Source organism: Ptychodera flava, chromosome 14 (genome assembly GCF_041260155.1).
Source record: "Ptychodera flava strain L36383 chromosome 14, AS_Pfla_20210202, whole genome shotgun sequence".
Classification (NCBI taxonomy): domain Eukaryota; kingdom Metazoa; phylum Hemichordata; class Enteropneusta; family Ptychoderidae; genus Ptychodera; species Ptychodera flava.
This window is the reverse complement of record NC_091941.1, coordinates 21,349,427-21,369,879: the sequence shown is the minus strand read 5'-3', so window position 1 is coordinate 21,369,879 and position 20,453 is coordinate 21,349,427. Positions and strand designations below refer to the sequence as shown.

General features: G+C 36.6%; 1 protein-coding gene across 14 annotated transcripts in view; it reads left to right on the top strand.

Moving 5' to 3' along the window:
• LOC139149727 (synaptosomal-associated protein 25-like) overlaps positions 1 to 18,635 on the top strand; it is a 77,422-nt gene extending 58,787 nt beyond the window's left edge. For 3 of the 14 annotated variants that reach the window (XM_070721673.1, XM_070721674.1, XM_070721666.1), the window contains 5 exons: positions 1,406 to 1,454; positions 5,182 to 5,299; positions 7,582 to 7,719; positions 8,168 to 8,312; positions 15,062 to 18,635. In XM_070721673.1, coding sequence (XP_070577774.1) covers positions 1,406 to 1,454; positions 5,182 to 5,299; positions 7,582 to 7,719; positions 8,168 to 8,312; positions 15,062 to 15,130 — 519 coding nt within the window. In that variant the 3' untranslated portion in view covers positions 15,131 to 18,635. Of the gene's footprint in view, positions 1 to 1,405; positions 1,455 to 1,736; positions 1,786 to 5,181; positions 5,300 to 7,581; positions 7,720 to 8,167; positions 8,313 to 10,406 lie in introns of all 14 variants that reach the window. The other 11 variants (XM_070721676.1, XM_070721668.1, XM_070721677.1 and 8 more) reach the window with 10 other exon arrangements.
• Positions 18,636 to 20,453: the final 1,818 nt, after the last annotated feature.

Here is a 20,453-nt window from a genome sequence, read left to right as displayed (position 1 = left end):
AGGACTGACAGACCTAAGAATTAAACAAAGAGCTGTCTGTGCACTTCTATGCCACGAAGTACGCTGAAATCCCCCATACATCCTTTTTCAATTGTGTTTTTTTTGTTGTATTTAATACATATAACTTTTGCCGTCCCAAATTTGTTAAATGATAAAGAGAGACTGAATCAACGACTTGTTTAAAATTCAGTCAAGAACGCTTAAAATTATATTATCATGACATCAGTTCAATTGTTTTTTGGATCAATATATCGGCTGCTGTTTGAAACTGAATGCACAACTGTACTTGTTTACTGTCACGAATCCCATGTTATACACAAACCAGAAATGTCAAATCCAAAAAAAAAAACCCCTACATTTGAGTTAGAGTTGTGTACTCCTCAGCAGACAAACATTAAAAAGCATCACCGAAGCCCATCACTGAAGCCACTCGGGAGAACACGACATGAATTTTAAAAGTACATGAAAGCTTCAATATTATGGAGTGGCAATCAATAGAATGCATACCAAAACAGAAAAACTCAAAACATGCATTAGCTAATCCTTACAAAAAATAAAATTCCATATGGCCCAGTCAGAACTGTCAGTATTGCTGCTTTTCTATTTCTTGTTTGAATGTTCAGAGATATAATTAGGGTTTGTCTGAATTATTTTCCTAATGACTCTGTTTGCCATATGTTTGCATGCAGTGACAGTATCTCGACACCATATGTATGTACATGTATGTATTTGTGTGTTATTTCCCAGAACTTTGGGGAGATTGTTATATGGCTGAATATATTTTTTAACTTTCAAAACAAGCAACCAAAGAACTTGTGATCAGCTTTAATAAAATAGAAGAGACGATTCTTCCAACATATGCGTGCTTTCAAAGCAATGACATATGTCCATTATTGAGTGACAAAAACCATTAAATTCTTGGAAAAACACAAACCTTGATGTGATTCCGAAAAAAATTATGCTTAGTACATGTATTAAAAGCACAAGGATCAAGATTTTATAGTTGTCACGGTTACGTCAACCTCCTGCAATTTATATATTATTCAAGCTTACTCATTTATGTAATCATTTTTGTGCATATTGGATGTCAGAACTTAGCAGTTCTTACCTGCCTCAATATTACACCTTGATTTTTCAAGAACCACCAAAACTGTTAAAAGCAATTACTATGATTTGATACTTGCCAATATGTTTAGCTCCTTTTAAAACATTCCTTCCCACCCACAAATCCTTGAAGCTTTTATGCTTTTACCATGCCCTACTCCTAACCTTGTTTTTTTCTCGTCTATGTGTTTTTTTCTACTGTTCCTGTTGTGTCCCTTTTTGCTCATGTTTGTTTTGTACTTGGTTCTTTGCTGCCTTGTTATGTATTTTTTTTATTTTTGTATGAATTCTGTATGTATAGAGTCAGGATCTTGGTATCAAGACAATTGTTATGTTGGATGAACAAGGAGGTAAGACATTGGATATCTTGTGACGTACATCGTGCGTCGACAGCCAGACTGTAGTTATTGCACTAACGTTATATGCCAAAAAACACCAACCCTGGAGCTAAAAAAGAGGTCCACCCCAGGCAAGGTTGAATGCATTGTTGGTGCAGTAACTACTCTGAGAAAACGGTCATTCTCTCTTTTGTTTATCATAATCCTAAATCTCCATTTCTCTCTCTCTCTCTCTTTTTTTTCCTGATATCTTCTTTCTCTCTTGCATTTTGCCGCTCTACTTTTCTCCGTCAGAGCAAAGAAGCTGGCATCAACACTCTTGTAATGTTGGATGAGCAAGGAGGTGACAGATCAAAGTCTTTTTGTTTTTTGGTTTTTTTAGTAATGTTACAAAGTGTTCTGTTTTTGCATTTTTTTCCTCCCCTAGCAAGTAGGCTGGTGGTGAAAAATGTGTTTGTTACTTAGATGATGATGTTCCCTTATAATTTTGACACTACCATCCCCTCTTTTAGTGATATGGATGTAGACTTTGCTCAACCCTTCATATGTATAGGTCTTGTGTCTGCCTTTTTCAGTTGCCGTGTCAGTGTCTAATTTAAGACAATGCTGGAACTAGTTTTAAATGTTAATACAAAAAAAAGAAATAAAATAGTTAACGAAAAGATACTAAAAGTAAAGAAACTTGCAAATTTGCTGGTGAACAAAATAGTATATTTATTAACTAGTGCAAATTATCCCCAATAATAAAATATCCTATGATGTGCTAATTGTCCAATGATTTACTAATATTTAATGCATGGAAAATATCTCTCCAATGCCTTTTCAGCAATGTGCATGCTGCCTCTTATTCCATGTATTTATATCTGTATTTGCAAAATATCATGTCAACCATCTCTTTATATACCTTTGTATGAGTTTCTTATTCTCTGTATGCTAGGTCTCTCTTTAAGGTGAAAACAATGGCATCTTGTTATCTGGTCAAAAAGTATTGTTATTACTCAGATGGCAGATTTATCATGAACTTTAAGTCTCAGTCCATCGAACTTTCAATTCAGCTTTGCATCTCAGAAATTCTGTAACTCGTTTTGTGAAATCTACTGGTAATATGAGCATAATATTCAATGGAACACGTGTTGACCGAATTTGTTTTATGACACGAGCCAGTATGGCTGTTTGTCGCCCATTTTATGTGAAATTATCCATGTGATAGTATTTAACTCACACGTGTCTGAGTAGAGATGTGCTTTGAAGTTGGTAAGAGTATATATATAAATTAATGCAATCATGGAAATGCAATTAATAGTCCCAATAGGCCGCCAACAGGCAATTTTTATCAGTTGACCATGTCCCAATTCCTTCAAAAGTACATGTATTTCAACTAATTTGTTTCAGAGTCTAATACAAACACTGTGTTTAAAAGTCTTTTCAAGTACTATATACATTAGATGCCATCTTGACAATACATGCTTTACAGTCTTGTGTGATACAATGTGATGAGATTGGATATAGCCTTGACCACATCTTTTGAAAAATTCAGCACAGAGCACTGCGCACACATTGCATATCTTCCTTTCACATCCATCACATAATATTTCAATTCGGTTGCTTCCTTCGAGGAACGGCTACTGTTCAATAACTACAATGACTTATTCTGAAAAAGAAGAAAAAGTCAAAGAATAGGACGACGAATCATATTACACCTTTTCTGTAGTGCATTCATTTGTGGCAACATTGAAACACTCGTTTTTAAGTGCTGCATGCATAGAGAAGCATGAAGTTTTCACCATGTTGTTCAGTGACGTATCATTTGTGAGCTGTATATATACAGTAGCATGAATCATTCCATTCCATCTTTGACTGAAATGCATGCGTATCGGTCTGCAGAGACTTCGACGAAAGCAGACCGCTGATCGATCACCGGGTGCATGAAACCATCACGCCATCCTCATGAATGTTTCATTTCAATGACGCAACCTGTATAATTGTAATTCTTATAGTGTGGGGCTTTAGGTGATAGACTTGCATACTTGGGACCAACAAATGTTTCTTCCGGAAAACTGGGTGTCATTGTTCCATGTTAAACTCACAGATGGTACCGCCTTCGCCAAAACTTTGAACTCACCTTGTCATGCAGCATCAAGACGCATTGCACCGGCAGCAACTGTACACCACTCAATCATCTTCAAAAGGCACAACAATACCTATGGCTCATGTAAAGCTAGACTGGTATTACACGTCACGGTGTACAATAACAGGATCTGTAGTATCATCCATCCGTATGAAATCCTTCCTTATCACACAACCTTTGTTGTTTTTTACACATGATGTTTCTAGTAACCCTGTCCATTGCAGTAGCTCGCCGATGAGATTACCAAAATCTGGTGTATTATAACTTCAACAAAATGTAACTGAAACCTTGCTTTGTAATATCAAAGGAAACGTTCTGTCAATATGAGCTGTGTGCCCCAGGGATGCCAAAATGCCATCATGTCGCATGCTGTTTCCGTTCACCTTGTGGCTCTGTTCAGTTTTTTGCCTCTGCAAGGTCCATCTAGAAAAGTGACAAACTCTGTCTTCTTATTTTCTGATGTCTAGGATTGTTTAATTGTATTTTTTGAAATAAAAATTGCTTGGTGAAATGGAAATAAATTATTAGTGAAAACATCAGCCCCCACAAAACTCAAACTCTCACACAGTATCAACACACTTAGACTGACAAAGTTATTTTTAGTCGTATCTGCCAATTTTTCAGACAAATTTTAAAATCGCACAAATGGAGGTACCATGTACTAAGTTCAGTTTATTGTAATATTCCAAATTCGAAAAATGTTTAGTCATACACGAGTTGGCAGTTTCATCCTCTATGTATTATGGCAAATGTTGGAATACACACTGTTAACAACAGAGTAAGAACAACAGAAAAATATGGTCAAAGATTTTTCCTCCATCTATTGAAAAATTCAATGGTAGGAACATTTTGCATTATGGGACAATTCATCTCAATCATCACAGATTGTTGGTTTTGCCTTTTTTTTGCAGTTTGAAAATCTTTCTGAATTTGAAACTTCCAGTAATTAATTTGGTAGGCCTATCAGAAATTAGGACCTAGATGATCAAAACTTAATAAAAATCTTTGGTATTGAAATCAGGCTTGTTGATATGATGCACATATTGTGCTATGTACGTGTCTCTTCTATGGCCAGTTGCCACCAATCTGAGAGAGAGCAGTGAATCTAGCTGACAGTGTGTTTGTGCCTGTGGTTACTGTAACTGTATGATAACTGTATGAAACATGATGATGTACATGTTCTGAAAGCTAAATAATCCCGTAGTAGTCCTTAAAGCATAAAATTTGCCTTTTTTAGAACACTGTTTTCCCTTTTGAAAGTAGCAAAACAGCTGGGATGTACAAAGAAATGTTGGTGCATTTATTAGCTGTAGTTCTATAGTATTAATTTAAAAAACATTCACTGTTTATGAGAACTGTCTATAGACTGTAAATGTAGGACTGTTTGCCCCCCTACCTAATCCCTTGTAGATGATAAAGTTGGATAATAGTTTGCTGTGAACTCAAAAATAATATAGACTAGCAAATAAAGTAAGTGTGTGAAGTTTTAATCCTCAATGGTCACCTTGTATTCAGTAGCTGTGTTTTATTGGAAATGATGTTGGTGCAAATTCTAGTTGTTAACAGACGAGAACTTGATGTTGTGTTTGGGGTCTTGTTTGCATTATCCAGAGCAACTGGATCGAATTGAGGAAGGCATGGACCAAATCAACACTGATATGAGAGAGGCTGAGAAGAATCTGACTGGTCTGGAGAAATGCTGTGGTATCTGTGTTTGCCCGTGTAAGAAGTAAGTCAACAGTATTTCTTTTTTTGGACATCCAGCTTCTGGGCACACCTGAACCACACTGGGACCCTCTTTCTCATGGTATTAATCAGTGCTTGTCTAAGGGTACCATCCATTATGAATAAATATACACATACCCTCTAGAATAGTATTAACCCTTTGAGTGCTGTATTTTTTCCCACCAGATTTTTTAGTGCAATATTTTACCAATTTTTAGGAATTTTTCTGTCATTGTTAAATAGCTTTGGAGCAAATGGGCATCACTTTTCATTGAGTACAGTTTTTGATCAAACGTTTGGGAAAAATCTGAAAAAATGAAAAAAATTATTTTGGGTTATATTTATAATGGCAACAAAAATTGACTGTGGCACTTTGTACTTTAGCTTAGCATGGGTCCATTGTATATATGTACATGTATGTATCATATTATCATAATCAAGTATACAACAGTTACCAAGACAGTAGCAAAATTAATGTCTGTATCAACAATAGCAGCTGTTGTACAAAGTATGGTAGAACATTTAGGCACAATTTGCTGTATACTATCATGTTGTTATAGTGTAGAAAAAGGAAAAAAAAGATGATTTTGTGATGTGACACAGAAAATACTCAAACAATGTGTTAGACTTTACCTCATGTATATGTCAAGATGTGCCTCGCTAATAGTGAACCTGCCATGCAATGAGAGGTACCTCTTTCTTAACATCACTTTTGGTACTCGGACAACTTCTTTACTGCATAACCCTACTGACAGGTATAGGCAGGTACAGGAAAAAATCTTGAATTTATTGTTTCCTGACAAGCTCACATAATTAAGAATCAGTGTTCTTTATCCCGCAGTAGCAGAAAGATAAATTATGGAATTAGTTGGTTAAGTTTAAGGTATTATTTGACTTTTAAAGTCTATTCATATATGGTACAGTCAACGTTAAATTACAACCAATTTACTTGGATTGCGAATGCTTGAATATTGGAAAGATTATACCTACTAGCTGGAATAATGTATTTTACTTGCGTTTTGCCATGGATGAATCGCACACTGAGCTATATATAGACCAGGAGTCGTCTATTGGACTCTACAACATAATGGTCAGGGCACATGCTGCTATTAGAGTCACCCCAGCTTGACAAGGATGTTCGTAATGGACTTTGCGGGAAATGGCTACTCTGTCATTTCAGAATTGGGTCTGAGCTCCAGCTGCATAGTTAAGCTAATGTTTTGTGACTAGATTTTTTTGTGCCTTTTGGTTCAAAGCTTGTGCTGTCTGATTAGTAGATCATTTCCCTGATACACGGGGCTGTAATATTGTACTTGTTTTTCCTTCCTGCACTCACCATCAACCATTAAAGTTGTTTGCCATTTTCTGTTGGGAGAGTACATTGCCTTAGAAATGGAGATAATTCGTCAAATGTTAGAACAGGCAGACAAAATCAGCATGCTTCAACTGACAGTACTGTCAATTGAAAGAGAAGGCTAGACGCAACGTCAGGTCAACTAAATTGTATTTTCCAATTAAAATGTTGGCTGTATACATGTTGGCAGATTAATTAAATACTCTAGTGTGATAAAATGTATGAACAGCTCTCATCAATCTATCATTTCCAATTAAGTTCATTCAACTTCATGATTATATTACACTGTACAAGGGAAAAAGTGTGTTAATTGCTATCCAGTAACAGCGGTGACGAAGTTGCATTTCATCCGGCAAAAACACACTTCCAAGGACATTGTTAGGATATTTGGCCGAGAAACAAACAGATGTGTTAGCCTCTTGTATCAGGGTGAAAGCTAACGGAGACAGTAGTTTTTGCCATTTTTTGATAAGCAAATATTAGGCTATTGTAGCTTGATACTGTGCTAATTAAAGATTGTCATAAGTTTGCCAAAACTGACCACAATCTGAAGATCTTAATAAATCATATAACTTTTCAATTCAATAGTTTTCTAGATGCAGCTTTATTTTATATATAGCGTAGTTTCATCGATCATTGTCCTGATCAGAACAATCAATTGGAAAGAATATTGAGTCAGACATGAATATCAGAAGATTGTTAAGTCGAGAGCACTTCGCACTTTATTAAACTAGAAGTTGTCAACATGTAGGTTGGCAGCAAGCTAACTTTTCTCAAGACGCTCTCGTTTTGTTTCATTGTCACTTTCAGATGTACAAAAATCCAAATTGTGAATAATTCTGCATATTACCATATTTTTTTGAAATTGGCCAATGAAAGTCAGTTTCATCAATGAATTTTGGTTGTCTGTGTTCTCTCCCCTTTTTTTCCAGCTTTGGAAACTTTGAAAAGGGTGACGACTACAAGAAGACGTGGAAATCATCGGAGGATGGCAAAGTGGTGTCAAGTCAACCAGCCAGGGTCTCTGATGATAGGAATGCGTTGGGCGGAACCACATCTTATGTTACAAGGTGCATGATAATAATCAGAACCATCAATAGAATAATTATTTACATCACATGTGATACAATATATGGGTATTGAAGACATTTTCTCTGTGTTGAAATCATCAGTAGCTATTTCATATCGTGATGTAGCTTGTCAACAAAGCAAACCTTATTCACACTAATTATGCAGTCGTTTGCCGAATTAAAACCTTTTACAGAATATGTTTCTTACATAATATGCAGTTATGTCAAATACATTAAGAAACTGCGAAAAGTGTATCTGACAGAGATATTTTTTGAACAAATGAAGTTGCAGTTTTATATTGCAACACATATTGTTGTAGCATGTCATGTCAACACTCATGTATCAGGTGATGTGTGTGTGGTGAAAAAAAAAAATTGAAAATACATTGCACCTAACAATTGTATAGCCACAACATCCAGTATCTGATGTGTTTTGTGATCACCACAGGATAACCAATGACGCCAGAGAAGATGAGATGGACGAGAATCTGGGACAAGTCAGTGGGATAGTGGGCAACCTGAGGCATATGGCTCTGGACATGGGCAATGAAATCGAAGCACAGAACAGACAGGTTGACCGTATCAATGACAAGGTAGGTGTTGCCTTCTGTCACCCGGCCAGCCTCTCCTTAGATACTTCTTTTCCTCTGTATGTGAGAGAGGCTATTGTTGCTATTTTCATCGTGTGCTGGTGGATTTCTAACTGGCTTCAACTGTACCAGGGTGATACCGTGGTTGTCAGGATTCTGAATATACAAAATTGACCTTGATTTTTTGTAAAAAATAAATATAGAAATTCATAAAACATTGAGAAAATAGTGACATTGGTCTCCTCCTGTTTGTGAATTCAGGCATTCTTCTTTAAAGATTGCTCTGGTAAACCCACTTGTATACCCTCTTGATTTTTAACAAGAAATGCTATAATACAAAGAAATGCAAAGGAAAAGAAAATATATACTCTGCAGCTTTAGATTAAGAATGTCTGAAGGCATATATATCCTACTTCTCTTTGTGTAATCCTACCTATTTTTTGACTGACCCTTAGGTATTGAGAAACAGCACAGTGAATTCCCTCCGTTGATATCAGTGACTGCACGGATGTACCGTAGTTCAGTGTTTAACTGTCTCTTTCCCTCCACTCTCTCTCTCTACTAGGGATTGGTGTGTTGTCATAGAATTTATATGCTTGTTATAGTGTTCTATTACAGTACCGTAGAAGGAGAGAGTTTTTGCCTGTTTTGTAGATACTTTCCCTGAAACCTTGACTATTTAACACTGTGTCGGACTTGGCATCCAGCAGATCAGCCAGCAGTAAAGAACTACTTTGGTGAAATATGTCTGTCACATACCTTTGACAAGTCCAAACTCTTGCCGTAAATTTGCACTGAAAGAACTGAGAGTTCAGAACAATAAATTTACCTCGGGGACTTTCATTCAAGTGAGAGAATATTTCACCAATTTATAACACTTCGATTTTTCTCACTCACTTTCTCTTTCCAGTAGTTGGTGTTTGCTGAACTCCCTCTGTAATCTTGTAAAAGCATTGATATTCTCCTCATTCCCCCTGAATTTTCTGTATAATCATTGAACCTTGCTTCTAGATTCTATGCAAACATGGTCATCATCCAGTTTACATTTTCTAAGAGCAGTGCCTGTGTGTGTTACCAGTCTGTCCCCTGTGTACCTCATATGGTGCATAGCAGCAGTGTAGCCTGCATTACTTCTGTACAGCCTTTTCTAACCTAACAATCAAGCCTGTCCCGCAGTGTTAATAGATTTCAGAAGCAAGTAGTGCGCGTATGTAACCTTGAGCCAAAATCTGTACCACTGTGACTAACACCTACCGGTACAATGTTACAGCATGTGCTATGGTCAGTCTCTGATGTTGAACATGAACTTCACCTGTGCTGGTCACATGGAAAAACCGCAACGCGGTGGATTTATTCAAGCCAAACCTTTCGATCAGAAAATATAACAAATTTGATGTTCCAGAACTTAGTCAATTTTTTCCCTATACGGTAATATAACAAGTATGATCCATCAAAGAAGAAATTCTTTTTGTCTCCAGTGACCATGGCAAATAGGTCATGTTTTTTTTCAGTGGTTGACTTGCAAGCAAGCTGTGAGTGTGTAGTAGCCTCCTGAAGTGGCACTCATATACTTAGTAATATGAACCCCAGTGCTGTTACTCTTGACTGGTAGAACATATCCCCTCCTATCGATGTGCAAAACTTGGCATTTTTTTCACTCAAGATGTGTCTCGCTGTGTGTCTTGTCTAGTAAACAACACTGATGCACCTGCCATGCCTGTACGGGGCCATATACTTGTTCCATCTCCATTCTCTTTCGATCATCTCACCTCTCCATTTTTTTTCATCTCCTCCGCTACCTAACTTCTCTTCAAATCTTAAAATTAAAACATTTTTCTTCTAGTGTCAACTAGGATTTTACAAATCAATAATTTAAACAATTCTATAGCAGCAGTACTTTGCTAATTTTTTAAACATTTTTATACATTAAAATATGATATGTAGTTCAAGTGAATTTCTACTTACAAATTGTCTTTTTTATCACTTTCTCTTTTTTTACCAAACTTTGATTTGCACTCTTTGTTTCATATGATTTTTGGAATTTTTATATCTATTTTTTACGTGAAATTTTGTTCACGTACACCAACCATGGTTCAGGCCGAGTCCAATGTCCAACGTCTCTCAGTTGCAAACACTCGTGCAGCAAAACTACTCAAAGACTAGACATATGTGCTCTATGTGTGTGCACACTCGGGCAAGCATGGATTTTTTATCGAAAGCTCACTCGCAGCTGCATGAAGACAAGACTGTGTACATTCACACTTTTCCACACAAGCAAGCCAGAGAGACAGAAAGAGTGGTATTCAAAATAAAAAAAGGGCGTACATGTGCCATCGATCTTCAACAAGATTTTTGGCCGATTTTTTTTTTCTCTTCAAATTTAAGAAAGAACAACCATATAGCAAAAACTCACACTCTAACAGCGTAGAAAGTAGCTTTTAATCTTTTTCTCCGGCATAGTGTAACTTAGAATGAGAGCAACCTCTTTTTAAGACGTTCAAAACTGCTCCTTGTGTTCCTTTTTAGTGCTTTCAAATCTCTCATTTCATCTTTTTTGATGTGGCTTGACAAATCTTTTCTCTTTGATAAAAATTATCAGCTTTTCATCATTTATCACAGTCAATCCCTGTTCTCTCCCTGATTCCAACCCTGAACCGTCATAGAACAGTCATCAATCCCCAAAATACTATTAATTCATGCCCCCTCCTTCCCCTCTCAGCCTCCATACCTCCGCTCCCCCCCCCCCCAAGACTATGAAATTCAGATTGCACTAAGCACTTTTTGATGCTGTGTACATACATGTGGTTGATAACTTGTGTGGTGATCTTTTTCAAGTGGATATGTTGTATGCACAAAGAACTGCCCGTATTGTATAGCCTGTCTGGTCTATAGTTTCCGAACAAATAGACACATGCAGATCGTTCAAACTTGTCGTCTAGTTGTCCGTGTGATTTTTGTAGTGTATTTTTTTGTCTTTTTTTTCCGGACTAACTTTGAAAACAGAGCATGATCTGCAACTTCTCTCTCTCTCTTTCCTTCTGTGCTTCTTCTTTTCTACTTCTATCAGGCTTCTTCAAATGTCTTACGAATTGAGAAAGCTAACACACGAGCAAGTCAAATCCTTCATAAAGATAAGCCGAAGCCATAGTGCGGTGTAGAACAAAATGTGTGCATGGCCACATGTCAAGTCCATTCTTCTCCAGAGGGTTTCAGCTCACTAACAGTATATCTACATTATGTGCTGGCACATCTCATTTTTAGTTTTTTTTTTTTCCCACCTCTTCCCCACCATACTTTTTTTTGGTCCCTTCCCCATTGCGGACCAATGGTGAAGTGGGACCGATGTATGGAGAAACGGGGGTTGATGGGCGAAGTTGTACAGGCATCACCATCATCATCACCATCATCGTTATTATTATTATAATTATTATTATCATAGTCATCATCATCGTCATGGTCACCACTCTTTTCTTCAAGTATTTAACATTTATGCAATTAATAAAATCTCAGTTTTTGATATTACTATTAAGTATGCATGTTACATAACAACCTGTGTATCTGCTGAGGATTTTTACTTGAGTGTATTTACATTGTCCTTCTTCAGCATTTGATCTCAAAGTGTAACATTTTTTACCCCCCAATTTCTGTTTTCTAGATTTTATTAATCACTTCAGATAGGGCATTAAACCACTCTACCAATGACTTCACTTTTCAGGCAGTCCTTTCTGTTCTTCATTCGTTTTTTTACGCTCCTCTCGTTAACTTTCCTTCATTAGAGATTTTTTTTTTTCAAATACCACGTGTGTGATTCTAGAAGCTTTACTAAAAATTTGTGGAAAAAAAAGTGTATGCAATATGTAAGCACAGCAGCTCCTGCTTCCCTACCCCCATGGTTTATCGGATCATGAATTTTGGTTTTTTTTGGTTTTTGATCTGCGGCTAACAAACCAGAAAAAATAATTTGTGTGTATATTATTTTTTTTTTACTTTTCTCCTTGAATTTTTGCAAAGCTGTGTGCTTTAGATATTGTATGCCTATTGTAGTACACACAAGGTTTTTTCCAGTTCTCACTAATACTTAGTTTGCATATGGTAATACAGTTTTTTTTCTTTCTCCTTCATGTCTGTGTATCTGTCTGGTGGTACCTATTATTTTGACAACATTTTTTCCGTTCATTCCCCCCCCCTTGTGTGTGCCTGTGTGCATATATTGCTGGTCCATGTTGTTTCCTGTATGATATTTTATTTTTTCACCTACCGTACGGTTTGTGTTACATCTACTCAGAGCCGGTTGAATGCAGCCCGCATCGGTCAGGCCAACACCCGGGCCACCAAGATCCTGACCCAAAGCTAAAAAGGATCCGAGTTGCTGCATGAGGCTGGGGAATAAAAAAAAAATTTATCACAATGCATGAAGCCGATGACACAGCACATTTTAAATCTACTTACTGACATCTAGTCTACATTGCTAGTGTTTTTTCCCTTCAGATTTACTTTTTTTTCTCTCTTTCCCCAATCTGCTTTCCAAATAGTCACCAGTGAATTAGTCCTTGCCATCACTGTAGTTGAATGTTGTCTCACTAACCCCTCATGGGCAGTTCTTTGGTTACTTTTGAACTGGATCAGCACTCTGTCAATGTATTATTTACTATTTCACTCTGTAAGATAACTTTAAACGAAAAATCACATAGCATTACATACATATACAAATTAATGTACCCATACATATAATACAAGAACAAACACTAGAGGTTTTACCCACTGGTTATTGGTGTGGTATCGTTTCAGATTTTCCTGGTTTAACCATTCACAGTTACATTTCTCAACAAGCACTCTATCTGTGTTTTCCCCTTCCTTGCATTCCCAGACCATGTTAAACCGTCATTCTCACGTTTAATAGGCTCTGCCAGAGATACATTTTCAGCTTCTTTAATAGTTTTCCTTTTTTGTTCATTTCCTTGTTTGATTCCCCCCCCCCATCTTTTACATACTTTTCATCTCCCGTATTCACACCCATCACATGTTAAAGTTCCTGATTCATTTTGAAATCAACAAAGAAAGTATCACTAAGAGGGGAAATGTAGAGACCAGGACAGAAGGGGAAACCATCCCTCATACCTCATACAGATAATCAGGAATCACATCTCAAATCCCCCCGCGGAAAAAACAAAGAAACATACAAGATCCAAACAAAATCTGCAAACTTAGTGATACTTCCCTACGATGACATATAACTATTCTATCCAAAAAAAACACCAATAAGCTACCCGTAGTAATAAGATTTTCTCTTCTTTTTTTTTTCTTTCTTTGTGTTTGTCTGTTCCTTTCGTGGCTACCTGTTTTGATAAAATCGCCAACTCGGCACCTGCTTATACGGTTTTTTTTACCCGTTACTCAGAGCCGGTTGAATGTGGACCGAATTGGTTTAGCCACCAAACGGACCCAACAGCTGCTTAAGGAATAAGCTGCTGCATGAGCCTGGGAACTTGAACCTGAAAAAAAATTTACTTGGCCCTGTCTTTATGAAATACTGACATGAAACTCATCTCTAGAAGTGACATGTAACGTTAACTTTCATCATTCAAATCATACACCGATATTCTAAGCACCTTTATGTTTCTCTCTTTCTCCTCTGACAAATCACATTGCCTCAAAATTTCACCTGTGAGTGGAACAAGCTCATCACAAAAACTCTACATTTTTCTATCAACAACTCTAAAAAACTTTCTGAGTTGGTAAGTCTCTCAGCCTATCCATAAGCACATTTGTCATCCACATTTCCTTTCCTCTAGCCAATCATCCCACCCCGGTCATTCCATTTGAAGGGGTGATTGATTAAATTACCTATTTTTAATTAAATTAATCTTTTTTTATGTGTGTAATGTTTTGTGTCAGTTTTCTAGGTTGCCAGGCAAAGCTGCCACACTCCTGTGTTTTATTTTATTGTATAGATTTGCTTTTGATACTTTTTTTCTTTCAGTCGGTCCCAGTGTTTCATATTATTTGTCACAACTGTTGTTGTGTCTGTTCTGTTTTTATTTTCACGTACCAGGTATACTGTACATGTGTTTGTATTTCTGATCAATGCATGATGTGAAGACCTGTGTTATATGGTTTTAATATGCAACATGTCTGCTTTTTGTTACCTGAGTGATTTTGTCCCTTGCAAATGAGATACTATTAAAAACCAGCCATCATGCAGTAAAAGACGTTGTATGCATGTACACCAGAGAAAAAATGAAAGTCGCGCTATACTGTCCAGGCCATTGTAGCTTACCACTGACATCAAAGAACACTCTCTACTCTGGCCCGCAGAAGAACTTGTCTCAACTCAAAAATTTTGTTTATTCTTATATCCTTTGTTCATCATTATATATACAGTGCTCACTGCGGAAACATTCACACTGTTGAGTCCATGAAACCTGTTTTTTCTGTGTATTTGTTGAGGGCATACTGGAAAAATAGGCTTTATTTCACGATGAAGTCTCTCCTGTCATCAGTACTCTGTATTACCTTCCCACCATCCATCCATCGCAGGTGGTTTGAATCAATCTCTATCAGTTGTAAGGGACAGATCCACTCAAACAAAACTCAGTGTCAATTGTTACAAGGTACATAATTTCTTTTAAGCAATACCTCCCACTATTTTATGCACACACCCCAGGTACTATGTCAATTTTATTTTTGTTGTCAATCCTTCGGTGGTAATTTATTTATTTTTTCCCCCTCCTCTCCTCCTCTCCTTGCTGTAGGCTGAGTCCCTTGACAACCGTATCCAGGCGGCTGACAAACGAGCAAAGAACATCCTCAGAAAACAGTAGAGGAAGTGCACCGTTTGATCATAGACTAAATATCCCCCCCAAAAAATATGAGATTTGTCAGTATTGTTTATATTTACATAATTCATGAAGCAGACGAGCTCCAATTTCCCAGGTACTTGCAGGCAGCGTTTGACCTATTAGTCCTATCCCACCCTTAGAATTCCTTTCTGATATATCTGATGTTTCGGAATGATTTGAATTCCTTTCTGATGTATCCGATGTTTCCGAATGATTTGCTGTATGGTCCCTACTGGCCATACCACAGGGAATAGGGATCAAACAGGTGAAATAGAAAAAGTTACGTTTTAATCTCGTAATAGACACCCATAAATCTAGACTGACTGATCAAAAAAAATTTTTTTTGCCTGAAGGGTTTTTAAACATGTAGAAAACGATTTAAGATTTACAAGAGCAGTGTTTTGTAGTTTACCCTGTGTATAGCCAAAACTTTCAGCAGAGAATTTTTTTTTTTTGCAAATTTGCATGTACTAGAGATAAGGAACTGAGAGTTGCAGCTCCCATCAGGGCAGTTTTTACTCCTTGAATTCTTTCCTGGTGAGTTTTGTATTTTTCCCGCTCCAAGATTGTCATACATCCTTTCCAAAGTGAGGACTATGTAAAGATTCTTTTATGTACATATATACTGTGTAAAGGTTGATCTAGCTAAGTTGAAGGCGATTTCCTGATATTTCAGACTGTATTCTGACTTTCAAATCTTGTTTTGAAGTCACCAAAGCAATGTACATGGGGGGAAGAGGGAGCAAGTTTAAACAAATGTACGTTTGACTTGATAACGCTTTGTGTGCAGATTGACAGAGCATATTGTATTGTCTGTGTCTGGCTTTTTTCCTTTGACGTAAGATATTTAACTTGAATGTCAAGTTCATTCCATTCTACTTCGATAGCTTTAAAGACTGTGCATGCATGTCACCAACAGATCAATTTAATGTGTGTCATATTACAGGAGGTTTAATATAATTAGATACATCACACAGTATCATAGGACAACGACCAATAAACTATTGTAGGAGTAAAGACTTGCGTAGTTTGATCTTGTACTTAAGAATTTTTGCCAATTTCATAAAAATGTTTTCAATGACGTTGTTCTTTTTTCACTTTCTGAGTTGCTAGTATTTCAGAAGTTCTATCATGATTTGTGTGTTTTGTCTCTTTCCCTTTCACAAAGCATTTAGAGTCCGTGTATTCACGGTGTCAGACATTGAAAAGGAAAAGTTAAAAAAAAAAAGAAAGGAATTCTCTTTGTGCATTTCTCTGTGTTGTACCAGGAGCTGAGCTCCTACATGTTAGTGGAAAGTTAGCAGTTACAATGTACATTGATGCAGATGCTGTTTTTTTAAGCAAAGAAGTGATACGACCCCAGCCATGTACCGGTACGAGGCACCTATGGGCCGCCTCATCTTTGACGGACCAAGCAATCCAAACCTGAAGTCGTTCCATCTGTACCAATCATCCTTGCCTTCCAGTGCCTAAGTTTGTATTTTTATTTCATCGATGACAGTATGAAATGCCAATAGTACTTTGTGTTTTTGTTACGGATTAAAACATGTATTTATGCTATTCTTGATTATAAAGGTAGATTGTATAAGGTTCGTTATTTAATTTTGTAATGACAGTTACATCACAAATAATTTGGATAGTAGCTTTTTTCTAACGCTGAAATGAATTTAATGTTGCTGTACAAGTAAGTTCTCTGTCAGTTGCAAATTGTCATATTTTAAAAGTTTTGAGATACAGAGGTAGCTGGCATTAGAACAAAATTATCATCTGGTAGCTGCCAGTAAGTTGTGAAATTTTCATGAGTTATTTAAAACGTTATGATAATGCAGTCATAATGTGGAGTTGTTATTAAAGAAATAATTCCTAGTCAATAGTTGAGGCCAACTTCTTTCCTTCTGTGTTTTTTTTGTCCTTTTTTTCTAGCGGAGCCCTTTAATCAATAGCTTGAACAAAAAAAAGGACTGCATTCGGAGCAGGTCAATCAGCAACTGCCACGCGTCTCCTTCCAAGTGCAATATACTATTTTACCAAAACCGCCTGTGCAGATTCTGTCGTGGTCTCTATCTCATTCTGTCTCTATGTTTATTTGATTATGAGTCACCGTTCTGTCGACTTTGGAATAACCAGATCTATGCACAGATGATCAGACTAGAAGTAGAGTAGAAATCAGGCATTTTTCTTTCTTATCTGTGGGATGAATTTGTTAAATTCATACTCTTTTTTTAAGTTCAAGAACATAAAAAAAAGATCTTGCTACTTTTATTTCCATTTCCACATCTGAGATGTGTTCTTCACATTGGTGTCGACTCTTTCTGTTCGTGAAACAACTCATTTGAAACTTAGATATAACACTCATGATAGTTGCCCATTGGGCATTCAGATAACATAGAGTCTTAAATGGTACATTACTAGCCCTATAATATTAATAGATATTACCATAGTCATCTGTGTTTGTAATTAAAGTAATATCGAGACACGTTTATTGAGCAACAAATGATAAAAAATAACTGGCATACCGTGGATTCTGTAGTTGCTTAAGAAAGCTATAGAGAGATCAAATAGAGGTACTTAATTTTTTTTTAAGCCGTTTTGAAGCAAAATATGTAACAATGTCACAAGATTTATCAAAGTCATTCCTTCAGTTGATAAAGCATATCCATCAATATTTATAAGGCAAAGTTCAGCTGGTCTTTTTATTCAACCTTTGTCAGTCAGGGTACATTGCAGTAGAAGCTACCTCTTTACATGCGGCAAAAAAAGTCAAGATTTCTATGAAAAAACAGAAAAAGTGGCATTTTGTTGTGTTTGTTCAGCTACTATCAGATGTACCAGTTGAGTTTTGCTGTACCAGTGCAATAAGCCATTTGAGATGTTATGTCAAAGTCACATAGTCACAATGGATGGAGGGACTGTGTAAAAAATCCCTCTATAAACAGAAAATTACAGGGCAAATACTGCAGCAGATCGTTTGAATTGACTCTCTCCAAGACAAAAAAAAAACTACTTGTCCAATGTCCTAACTAAACCTCTTCCAAACATTTCAAAAAGCTAATTTTTTGAGTTCAGCAATGTACTATTTTGCAATAACTGCGATTTAAGTTTGTTTGTTTGTATCTACATTACACCAACTTTGTGAGTTGCAAACCTAAGTGCCAGAAGAAGAAGAAAGTTTGATGACAATGACCTTGGCGGATGTGGCAGCGACCTAGAAGTTTACAATCTTTACTTTACATAATAAGCATTGTAAATAGAATGATGATATTGTAACATAGTTTGTTTAATGCATCATAATGAAGATGTTGACGTTGAGATTTTAGCGTTCAGTGGTTGCTTTTTTTCTCTCTCTTTCTCTCCTCCAGTAGTGTTCTAGCTGTTGACAATTCAAAGTTTTACACGGCTCTCTACAATAACACTATAACTATTATTAAATGTGAGTCAATTTCTCGTTCAGTTGCTTTAAAAAATAAAGAATTGGTGCAGGAAGCAATACTTGTGTGTGTTATTGTCTTGCTGTGTTGACCCGTCCTTGCTGCGTGGTGAGTGTACTTGGGTGAGTGTTCAATCGTATGGCTGGGCAGTCACTCAGCCAGTGGAAAATTCTGCGTTGATGAAGTGGAAAAAACAAAGTTGAAGTGTAGGCATTACAACAGGAAGGAGAAAACTGACACAAAATATATTGTTCCAGAATAATTCAATGGAATATGTAATAAAGATGGAATAATTAAGCAAAAAGCACACCCAGAGACGGTATACCACGAGATTTTGACAAGTTCATGACATCTATACACGAGCGATAACGAGTTCATATATGAGGTGAACTAGTCAAAATCGAGTGATATACCTTCGCTGGGTGTGATTTGTTGCTATTATATCATAAAAGTATATTGAAATTCTGGCATGGCACGTCAAAAAAAGGATTTTGACTCTTGCTGAGAGCTCGTGTGTGTGCCAGCCATGGTATATCACGAAAATACCATGGTTCTTTTCGCCTCTCGACCAATGAGATCACTGCATTTGCACCATCAATATACTGGTATGATATAATGTGAATTATATACCAGTGTATTGATGGCACAAATACAGCGATCTGTGATTGGTCGACACGTGAAAAGAACTGTGGTATATTCGCGATATACCACCGTTGGCACACTCACGCGCTCTTGGCAAGAGCAAAAATTCATTTTTGACGTTCCACGCCAGAATTTCAATATACTATTATAATATACTAGCAATAAACCACACCCAGCGAAGGTATATCACTCGATTTTGACCAGTTCACTTCATATATGCACTCGCTATCACTCGTGCATATATGTCTTGAACTGGTCAAAATCTCGTGGTATACCGTCACTTGATGTGCTTTTTTGCTCAATTCAAAACAAAATATTCTCTTGTGAAAAGATCAGTCTCAGAAGCATATATATTCAAAATCCAGTTCAATTTTGTCAGACTGTCAGTTCAAAAATCTTCAAATTTCTTCAATATCTAGTAAGGGACTGGTCAGTTTCTTCAGCCTGGGGGGGGCCGGTGGATTATTTTTTGCCGACGTCAAAAAGTGGCTGACCCCCCCTATTCCAAATTTTGAAAACAGGGTGACCCCCCCCTATTCCAAATTTCTAAACAGGGTGACCCCCCCCCCCCCCCCCCCCGGGCGCGACAAAGGTAAAACAAAAGATGAACATAAATTATATATATATATATATATATATATATATATATATATATATTAATATTTTACATTTTACATATATTTATATTTTAAATAGTCATTCTATGTTTTAGTGAAATTGTTGACATGTCAGTTGTAAGATAGGAATTTCAAAGTGTCAATCTTAAAGTTTAAATACAGTACATTTTGAATGAGCTGTATTTTGAATGAGCTGTGAATGTATTTCACACTTTCTCTGCTTAACCAGATGTCCTGAACTGTTGTACAGAAATGGATGTCAATCATTAATATCAAAGAGGAAAAAGCAGTGAATCAAAAACTTTGATGGGTGTTAAGACTTGCCAACCATCCAATTAAATCTACTGAGGAGCCATAGAGAGCTTTTTTAGCCAAATCTGATGTGTACAGTGTCTGAGAGGACCTTTTCTTGTGTAACATTGAAGCCATAAAAGCACAGCTAATAATGACAAAAACTGCCTTTTTTAACTGTTATTTTGTTCATAAAAAAGCATCTTTCTACAGAAAACCTATGAAACAAAGGAAAATAATTGCATCAATGAGAAGGAAAGATATCTTGTCATTTTTCTATCTCTAAAATAAGTCACTGTATCAAATATATGTTGTGAAATATTTGTG